At 39.8% G+C, this 11,271-nt stretch overlaps 1 protein-coding gene across 1 annotated transcript; it reads left to right on the top strand.

The window, feature by feature from the left end:
- Positions 1-4,891: 4,891 nt before the first annotated feature.
- Positions 4,892-6,208, top strand: LOC110448050. Its single transcript, XM_021494082.1, has 2 exons — positions 4,892-5,180; positions 5,625-6,208. Exons 1-2 carry the CDS (start codon positions 4,892-4,894, stop codon positions 6,206-6,208), a joined length of 873 nt encoding a protein of 290 aa, XP_021349757.1.
- The last annotated feature ends 5,063 nt before the right edge of the window (positions 6,209-11,271 follow it).

Below are 11,271 nucleotides of genomic sequence, written 5' to 3'. Positions count from 1 at the left end.
TAAAAGTTACTCAGTAGAAGTGCTAACTTATAGGGTTGGCTATGATAAAATTATCATTTCAGAAAAAAATTACGTGACATATGCTGGCCGTCATTTTTGTTGATAGATTTTGATTGCTGTTCTTACCTGACAGACACACCTAAAATAAAGAAACTATTGTTGAAATTAAACATGGAAATGTTTTACTTTTATTTCGATCGGCAGAAGTTTCACAATCCTCTAGAAAATTCTTACCATAAATTATGGCAAACATGGCCTTGAAGATTGTTTTTATCAGTTTCGTACACAAAAGGTTGCTTTATAAACAGGAGTATCTGGAAATATACGCTGTATACTGTGTTTATAAATACTTTTGAACAAAATTTAAAAAAATGCATTTCGTAAAAACATATCTGATTTTTAGGCAAACGACGCTTACCCTTCCGTTACACCTGATCTTATTTCCCCTGCCCGTTAATCTCTAATTTCTCCTGCCCGTTAATCTCTAATTCCCCCTGCCCGTTAATCTCTAATTTCCCTTTCCCGTTGCTCTCTAATTTCCCCTGCACGTTAATCTCTAATTCCCCCTGCCCGTTAATCTCTAATTTTCCCTGCCCGTTAATCTCTAATTTCCCTGCCCATTAATCTCTTATTCCCGCTGCCCGTTAGTCTCTAATTTCCCTGCCCGTGAATCTCAAATTTCCCTGCCCATTAATCTCTAATTTCCCCTGTCTGTTAATCTCTAATTTCCCCTGCCCATTAATCTCTAATGTCCCTGCCCGTTAATCTCAAATTCTCTTGCCCGTTAATCTCAAATTCTCTTGCACGTTAATCTCTTATTCACCCTGCCCGTTAATCTCTAATTCCGCCTGCCCGTTAATCTCTAATTTCCCCTGCCCGTTAATCTCTTATTCCCCCTGCCCGTTAATCTCTAATTTCCCTTCCCGTTAATCTCAAATTTCCCTGCCCATTAATCTCTAATTTCCCCTGTCTGTTAATCTCTAATTTCCCTGCCCGTTAATCTCAAATTCTCTTGCCCGTTAATCTCTTATTCCCCCTGCCCATTAATCTCTAATTCCGCCTGCCCGTTAATCTCTTATTTCCCCTGCCCGTTAATCTCTTATTCCCCCTGCCCGTTAATCTCAAATATCTCTGCCCATTAATCTCTAATTTCCCCTGTCTGTTAATCTCTAATTTCCCTGCCCGTTAATCTCTTATTCCCCCTGCCCGTTAATCTCTAATTTCACCTGCCCGTTGATCTCTAATTTCCCCTGCCCGTTAATCTCTAATTTCCCTGTCCGTTAATCTCTAATTTCCCTGCCCGTTAATCTCTAATTTCCCTGCACGTTAATCTCTAATTTCCCCTGCCCGTTAATCTCTAATTTCCCCTGCCCGTTAATCTCTAATTCCCTCTGCCCGTTAATCTCTAATTTCCCTGCCCGTTAATCTCTAATTCCCCCTGCCCGTTAATCTGTAATTTCCCTGCCCGTTAATCTCTTATTCCCCCTGCCCGTTAATCTCTAATTTCACCTGCCCGTTAATCTCTAATTTCCCCTGCCCGTTAATCTCTAATTTCCCTGCCCGTTAATCTCTAATTTCCCTGCACGTTAATCTCTAATTTCCCCTGCCCGTTAATCTCTAATTCCCCCTGCCCGTTAATCTGTAATTTCCCTGCCCGTTAATCTGTAATTTCCCTGTCTGTTAATCTGTAATTTCCCTGTCCGTTAATCTCTAATTGCCCCTGCCCCTTAATCTCTAATTTCCCTGCCCGTTCCGAGGGTCTTCGTATCAATCATTTTGTTATTTGTAAAATACAATAGTTTCATCGATTTGAATTTGAAATATGGTTTTAATTTTAGCCCCTTTTTATATAAGAAAGGCACTAATTTCTAACTGATGTGTTGTTGTACTGCACTGTTGTTAAGGGTTTGTGTTTAGTGAAGGTTGAAAAGTTACCCATTATCAGTTGAATTGAGTAATTCGTGTAAACAAAGTATACATGACATAATGTTATTTGGTTGTCTCACAGTGTACATTTTGGTTCTATTTAATATATATTAGTAAACGGAGACATCGCTGCCTCCCACTCGACATCTGTATATCCTGACAGACATTGTGATCAAGATATGATTCCGTTTATATACCAGAAGCTGTATGAACGTTTATTATTTTATTTTAAGTTTTAAGTTTTTCTAAAAATCGCTTCCTCGAAATATGTTAATGGATTGTGATGAAATAGCTAGCCGAGTTAAACTATTTGAATAAAGCTATACTTTGTAAGATACACTATGCGTTTTATTCATTGACGTTTAGGTATTTAATTTACCTTTAGAACGACTGATGAGTGATAATGGGCGATATAATTAAAATCAGACCGATCACTACCGCTTCGTTACCTACGCTGAGAGAGACGTGGGTCGTTACCTACGCTGAGAGAGACGTGGGTCGTTACCTACGCTGAGAGAGGCTAAGGTCGTTACCTACGCTGAGAGAGACGTAGGTCGTTACCTACGCTGAGAGAGACGTACGTCGTTACCTACGCTGAGAGAGACGTGGGTCGTTACCTACGCTGAGAGAGACGTGGGTCGTTACCTACGCTGAGAGAGACGTGGGTCGAAATAACCTCATGATGCAGTAAAATGTTCACTGTGTCTGGTTCTTGTGCCCAATCAAACAGTTGTAAAAGTGGTGTTTCGTTTCTTCATATTTTTAATGATTATCATAATTTAATAGTGGCAATAATAGCTCTCAAGAGCTAATGTTCCTTGTTTACCTGTATGCGCCGTTAAATAATGTTTCCTGTTTCTTGTATCTTGTTTTGTATAATTTCTGCTATCTAATTTTGCCTTCTCGCCAATGGTACATGTATACATAGTGTTAAGCGTACAATGGAAATCGTAATGGTAAACATATTGATTAGACTCTGCGTGATTGACCATTACATTATTATGAAGGAAACTTCTTTTACACATTAACATATGAGGCATATATATCCACTTGATAAAAGGAAATGTGGCATCGTGTTACTTTTTAGTGCACTTCCGTAGCCTACTAGCTAGGTCGGCATTAGATACCTATAATCCTGAACCAATATTAAACGAGAACGCTACCCCACACGATGCCATGGAGCCATTAATCCACACTTAAATTTCCATTAACAGTACTTAAATGTTTATTGAATTCACTGGAACATTGTGTCGACAACATGGTCATATATAGCACATATAGCTTGCTATGCTGGACTTATCAACTACATTTGACGTCATCGACCATGGCATACTTTATACGTCTGGAATACTCGTATGGAGTGACTGATACCGCACTATGCTGGATACAGTCATATCTGAGCGGACGACGACAGTGTGTTGCCATCGGATCTTCCACATCACATGGAAAAGTACTAGATTTCGGGGTTCCTCAAGGGTCGGTGTTAGGATCACGAAAATATTGTATGTACTCCAAACCAATTGGAGAGATTTGTCGTCGACATAGCCTTCGCTATCATTGCTATGCCGATGACACACACAATTACATGGTCATCAAACAACAGGACAGTTGTAATACATTCTCAGAAAGTCTGGAAGCTTGTCTGACAGATATCAGTATCTGGATGAACGCCAACATGCTTAAGCTTAATCAGGAAAAGACGGAACTAATCTTCTCCCCTCCAAAGTGTCAGCAAACAATGGCTCTCCAGCTCAAGGTTGGTGCCAGAACTAGTGAGACTGTTCCAGCAGTTAAAAACCTAGGGGTATACTTTGGTAGTTCACTGATTATGGAGAAACAAGTGAACGCTATTGACAAATCATGTTACTACCAGATCAGGAACATCGGCTGTATCCGGCAGTTTATAACTGCAGATGCATGCAAGATTTTGGTGCATTCACTTGTTACCTCTCGGTTGGATTAAGGTTACGCCCTGCTCTGTGGTATATCTGACACATTAACTAGTTGTCTGCAGAGGGTCCAGAACACTGCAGCACGGCTAGTTACTCGTACTCGAAACAGAGAGCACATCACACCTGTGCTTTATACATTGCACTGGTTACCTGTACGATACAGGTCGCAGTACAAAATTCTGGTGTACACATACAAGGCACTGGATGAAACAGCTCCTCAGTACCTACAGGAACTTGTTATCCTGTATCAGCCGTCAAGATCACTGCGGTCGGAGTCAGAATCTTTGTTGTGTGTCCCAAAATCTCGTACTGTGACCTACGGAAACAGATGCTTTGGGAGGGTTTCGGCTACGTTGTGGAATAGCTTACCATCTGCTATTAGGAAGTCAAATACCCTGACCAAGTTCAAGAGGGACATAAAAACTCACCTCTTCACGTCTGCATTTTAGAATCTTTGCAAAGACATCATGTAAATACTACCCTTTTATTTGTTCAATTATGTGCACAAGCAGTGATTGCAACAAGCCTTTGTTGTTTGTTTTCACAATCATAACCATTACTATTATCCATATGTTGTAAAGCGCTTTAGAGTAATTTTACAAATTATATAGGACGCTATATAAATGTTGTATATTATTATTATTTATTACAAGGTCCCTCGTTTTGATTTGTTGATTAAGTGAAAGGTTAGCATGAAGAGGTGTATTGTGTATATTACCAGGTATCTCCGATAACATTAAATACGTTTCACTTCTAGACAACGTGGAACAATTATCATAGCATACTGTTTTGTTATTCGGTACGCAGTATTTTCCATAATTCATGAATATATTTTTGTATTGTAGGTGTGTCGTAGAATGAGAAAAATACGCTCGCGATTATCCTACCATTGATTATAAATTTACCATTCACCCGTGGGAAATTAAACATCAACCGAGAGAATGCCTCGAAAAAGTGAATCAACATCTATCCGTGTTGTAACGTAGGCCAAAGAACTTTGAAGTAATTTAATTATGCAATACGTATCTCCTTTCCAGCGTGAATTACCACAAGCCACCGATTATACTGAGCGTGAATTACCAAAAGCCACCGATTATACTGAGCGTGAATTACCACTAGCCACCGATTATACTGAGCGTGAAACACCACTAGCCACCGATTACACTGAGCGTGAATTACCACTCGCCACCAATTATACTGGGCGTGAATTACCACTAGCCACCGATTATACTGAGCGTGAATTACCAATATCCACCGATTATACTGAGCGTGAATTACCACTAGCCATCGATTATACTGGGCGTGAATTACCACAAGCCACCGATTAAACTGAGCTTCAATTACCACTAGCCACCGATTAAACTGAGTGTGAATTACCACTAGCCACCGATTATACTGAGCGTGAATTACCAAAAGCCACCGATTATACTGAGCGTGAATTACCACTATCCACCGATTACACTGAGCGTGAATTACTACTAGCCACCGAGAATTCTGAGCGTGAATTACCACAAGCCACCGATTATACTGAGCGTGAATTACCACTAGCCATCGATTATACTGGGCGTGAATTACCACAAGCCATCGATTAAACTGAGTGTGAATTACCACTAGCCACCGATTAAACTGAGTGTGAATTACCACTAGCCACCGATTACACTGAGCGTGAATTACCACTAGCCACCGATTAAACTGAGTGTGAATTACCACAAGCCACCGATTAAACTGAGTGTGAATTACCACTAGCCACCGATTATACTGAGCGTGAATTACCACTAGGCACCGATTATACTGAGCGTGAATTACCACTAGGCACCGTTTATACTGAGCATGAATTACCACTATCCACTGATTATACTGAGCGTGAATTACTACTAGCCACCGATAATTCTGAGCGTGAATTACCACAAGCCACCGATTATACTGAGCGTGAATTACCACAAGCCAGCGATTATACTGAGCGTGAATTACCACTATCCACCGATTATACTGAGCGTGAATTATCACTAGCCACCGATTATACTGAGCGTGAATTACCAAAAGCCAGCGATTATACTGAGCGTGAATTACCACAAGCCACCGATTATACTGAGCGTGAATTACCACTAGCCACCGATTATATTGAGCGTGAATTACCACTAGTCACTGATTATACTGAGCGTGAATTACCACAAGCCACCGATTACACTGAGCGTGAATTACCACAAGCCACTGATTATACTGAGCGTGAATTACCACTATCCACCGATTATACTGAGCGTGAATTACCACAAGCCACCGATTACACTGAGCGTGAATTACCACAAGCCACCGATTATACTGAGCGTTAATTACCACTAGCCAATGATTTTACTGAGTGTGAATGACCACAAGCCACCGATTATACTGAGTGTGAATGACCACAAGCCACCGATTATACTTCGCGTGAATGACCACAAGCCACCGATTATACTGAGCGTGAATTACCACTAGCCACCGATTATACTGAGCGTGAATTACCACTATCCACCGATTATACTGAGCGTGAATTACCACTATCCACCGATTAGACTGAGCGTGAATTACCAAAAGCCCCCGATTATACTGAGCGTGAATTACCACAAGCCACCGATTATACTGAGTGTGAATAACCACAAGCCACCGATTATACTGAGCGTGAATTACCACTATCCACCGATTATACTGAGCGTGAATTACCACAAGCCACCGATTAAACTGAACGTGAATTACCACTAGGCATCGATTATACTGAGCGTGGATTACCACTAGCCACCGATTATACTGAGCGTCAATTACCACAAGCCACCGATTATACTGAGCGTCAATAACCACTAGCCACCGATTATACTGAGCGTGAATTACCACTAGCCACCGATTATACTGAGTGTGACTGACCACAAGCCACCGATTATACTGAGTGTGAATGATCACAAGCCACCGATTATACTGCGCGTGAGTTACCACTATCCACCGATTATACTGAGCGTTAATTACCACAAGCCACCGATTATACTGAGCGTTAATTACCACTAGCCAATGATTTTACTGAGTGTGAATGACCACAAGCCACCGATTATACTGAGTGTGAATGATCACAAGCCACCGATTATACTGCGCGTGAGTTACCACTATCCATCGATTATACTGAGCGTGAATTACCACTAGCCACCGATTATACTGCGCGTGAGCTACCACTAGCCACCGATTATACTGCGCGTAAGTTTCCACTATCCACCGATTATACTGAGCGTGAATTACCACAAGCCACCGATTATACTGAGCGTGAATTACCACTAGCCACCGATTATACTGAGTGTGAATGACCACAAGCCGACGAGTATACTGAGCGTGAAAATGACATGCAGATATTATAACATAATCATGTTTTATTCAAATTTGACTTTGAATTATAACACCATTGACATCACGCTGTGTCGACGATGAAGTGATACCACTCAAACAGTGGAATGCACGACATCACTGTTCGTCCCACTTCCACCCCGTAGTCAATTTATCCGAGGGGCAATAATACGTCAATCACCGCAAATGTAGGAATGATACTAGCAACCTTATACATTCAAATTAAAAATATTGCATCAATTTAATGTGCCGTTTGTGTTTTACGTAACGTTTACGTTTGAGTATTCTCACATTACGTTTGGCATTATAAAAATGGATAATAAAGCGTGTAACATTCCTGGATAATATTTTACTTCATTTATTGTCGGTTATTTATATTGTGTCGCAATAGATGATGCATACAGGTAATATATAGTGTATACAGGTAATGTAGGATGTATACAGGCAATATGTGATGTATACAGACAGTATATAATTATACAGATAATGTAGGAGGTATACAGGTAAAATGCAATTTATACAGATGTATACAGATAATATGTGATGTATACAGGTATTTTTGAATTCCCAAGTAAATATCTAATATCCGTAGGTGTCGTTAGCTTTGTCGGGTAAGGTTTGGAATTCCCAGGTAAATACTTTATATCCGTAGGTATGGTAAGCATTGTCGGGTAAGGTTTGGAATTCCCAGGTAAATACTTAATATCCGTAGGTGTGGTTAGCATTGTCGGGTAAGGGTTGGAATGACCACGTAAATAAGTTAATATCCGTAGGTGTGGTTAGCATTGTCGGGTAAGGGTTGGAATGACCACGTAAATAATTTAATATCCGTAGGTGTGGTTAGCATTGTCGGGTGAGGTTTGGAATTCCCACGTAAATATTTAATATCCGTAGGTGTGGTTAGCATTGTCGGGGAAGGTTTGAAATGACCACGTAAATACTTAACATCCATAGGTGTGGTTAGCATTGTCGGGTAAGGTTTGGAATGACCCCGTAAATATTTAATAGCCGTAGGTGTGGTTAGCATTGTCGGGTAAGGGTTGGAATGACCACGTAAATAAGTTAATATCCGTAGGTGTGGTTAGCATTGTGGGGTAAGGTTTGAAATGACCACGTAAATACTTAACATCCATAGGTGTGGTTAGCATTGTCGGGTAAGGTTTGGCATGCCCACGTAAATAATTTAATATCCGTAGGGGTGGTTAGCATTATCGGGTAAGGTTTGGAATGACCACGTAAATACTTAATATCCGTAGGTGTTGTTAGCATTGTCGGGTGAGGTTTGGAATTCCCACGTAAATAATTTAATATCCGTAGGTGTGGTTAGCATTGTCGGGTGAGGTTTGGAACTCCCAGGTAAATACTTAATATACGTAGGTATGGCTAGCATTTTCGGGTAAGGTTTTGAATTCCCAGGTAAATATTTGATATCCTTAGGTGTGGGTAGCATTGTCGGGTAAGGATTGGAATGACCACGTAAATTCTTAATATCCGTAGGTGTGGGTAGCATTGTCGGGTAAGGGTTGGAATGACCACGTAAATTCTTAATATCCGTAGGTATGGTTAGCATCGTCGGGTGAGGTTTGGAACTCCCAGGTAAATACTTAATATCCGTAGGTATGGTTAGCATCGTCGGGTGAGGTTTGGAATTCCCAGGTAAATATTTGATATCCTTAGGTGTGGTTAGCATTGTCGGGTAAGGTTTGGAATTCCCAGGTAAATACTTAATATCCTTAGGTGTGGTTAGCATTGTCGGGGAAGGTTTGGAATTCCCAGGTAAATACTTAATATCCTTAGGTGTTGTTAGCATTGTCGGGGAAGGTTTGGAATTCCCAGGTAAATACTTAATATCCGTAGGTATGGCTAGCATTGTCGGGGAAGGGTTTGAATGACCACGTAAATACTTAACATCCGTAGGTGTTGTTAGCATTGTCGGGGGAGGTTTGGAATTCCCAGGTAAATACTTAATATCCGTAGGTATGGTTAGCATCGTCGGGTAAGGTTTGGAATTCCCAGGTAAATACTTAATATCCTTAGGTGTGGTTAGCATTGTCGGGTAAGGTTTGGAATTCCCAGGTAAATATTTGATATCCTTAGGTGTGGTTAGCATTGTCGGTTGATGTTTTTTATTCGGAGGTAAATATTTTCATTCAAATGGCGTTTTTTTGGTGAAGTTGACATTTACAGTTAAATCTATCTTGGTAATATTTGACATTCTTAAATGACTTTGGCATTCTAACGTAATTTCCGATATTCTCAGATAAAACTCTAACAATCTCGATTTAAATGTTAAATCCATCGGAATAGGAACAAGGTTTACATAAAACGACTAGCTTTTGTATAGTTTATACCACAAATCGTGTGTTGTCAACACACGTCGTCTACATCGGCATGTTGAGTAAATGGGAAAAGGGAACTATAGTGACATTATATCTGATAATCTAAACGAATAACGAAGTTGAATTGCCATACACAAACTGATCTTGACGAATTATCTATATTCGCACTGTTCTACAATACCTTTTCATTAACGTCCTATGGACATTATGTTTATAATTGAATGCTATATTGCAGATCATTTCTGTCTTAGAACATAAAGTCCTGTTAGTATCGGCTGGTGGTAGATTTGTCATTGTAACAAACGAATGCCAAACCCCTACGGCTCCATTAGAGTAACACATGAAGCTCTGTCTGGTAAACAAAACAAAGATTTGTCAATACGGCTTTACGTGTGTCCGGTACCGTTATTCCAAACGGACAGGCAGTTGTCTGCCTATGCTGTTATTTGCGTAGCAGTTCCATATAAATAGGTTTTATGTAGTCTGGCAGAGACGTATACTTAAGGTATATAATCTTGTATTCTCTAGATCTAAATATTGTAACCTCCTCGCGCCCTTTAATATTGATTTCTTATATTCGCGAGAAGAATGTAAGGTTTTGTATGAGTGCATTGCAATTCGCCATGAGTAGCATTCGATCTGGTCTTTGTGATTTATCATTTGATCGTTTTGGGCATTTTCCATATTATATGCTCTAGTCGCATTAAGATTAAAAGTTGTTTTCTTCAAATAACCAAAACTGTATTTATATATATATATATATTAAAAAGAATGGCAAAATGTAACTTCCAGATTCGAACCCTGGACTCGAAATCTTAAGGTAAACGATCAAACAAACTAAGCAATCTTTTTTTCAGTAATCAACTCCTCAATAGCCATAAAACCGAATGCAATTTTATATGTGCGACCATGTGCGTGTGTGTTAAATTTGAACCGTGAATTATCCTCCGCCATCTTGTATATTGCACTTTATTATGAACCATGTGTGATGTAACTGTATAACCTATTTGCTGTATTGCATTTGGTAAATAAAAAAAACTTGAAACTTGAATATCCTGTTAAGCTTCGGTGGTTCCCATTGTTCAGACAATGCTGGCCTGGCTAAGATATGTCGCTTGTAGGCGGGTAAGGTTAAATGAACACCTAGATAGGGATAAGAAACTGGGCTTATCGGCTGTTTCCAATGTAGAGCTGATTGACAGAAAGAGTTCCAATTAACACATAATTAAGGCAATGATGTAGAGCTAGTTGACAGAAAGAGTTCCACTTAACACATAGTTAAGGCAATAATGTAATTAACACATAGTTAAGGCAATAATGTAATTAACACATAGTTAGGGCAATAATGTAGAGCTAGTGGACGGAGAGAGTTCCAATTAACACATTGTTAAGGCAATGATGTGATTACCACATAGTTAAGGCAATAATGTAATTACCACATAGTTAGGGCAATAATGTAATTACCACATAGTTAAAGGGGCTGGTCGGGGAAAAAATGTCATATGTTTAAAATACCTAAATCGTCACCTGACAGTCTAAAACTCTCAATTGACCCAAATCAGTGATGTAATTTTATCGCACGCGCATCATCAACAAGGCCAAATGTAAACATGGCGGAGAAAGAAAAAGATGCATGCACAAGTCATGACAGGCACGAGGTATCAATACCGTTATATATAACAACAACATATAGG

Source organism: Mizuhopecten yessoensis, unplaced genomic scaffold (genome assembly GCF_002113885.1).
Source record: "Mizuhopecten yessoensis strain PY_sf001 unplaced genomic scaffold, ASM211388v2 scaffold3807, whole genome shotgun sequence".
Lineage (NCBI taxonomy): Eukaryota > Metazoa > Mollusca > Bivalvia > Pectinida > Pectinidae > Mizuhopecten > Mizuhopecten yessoensis.
This window is presented reverse-complemented; position numbering and strand designations above follow the sequence as displayed.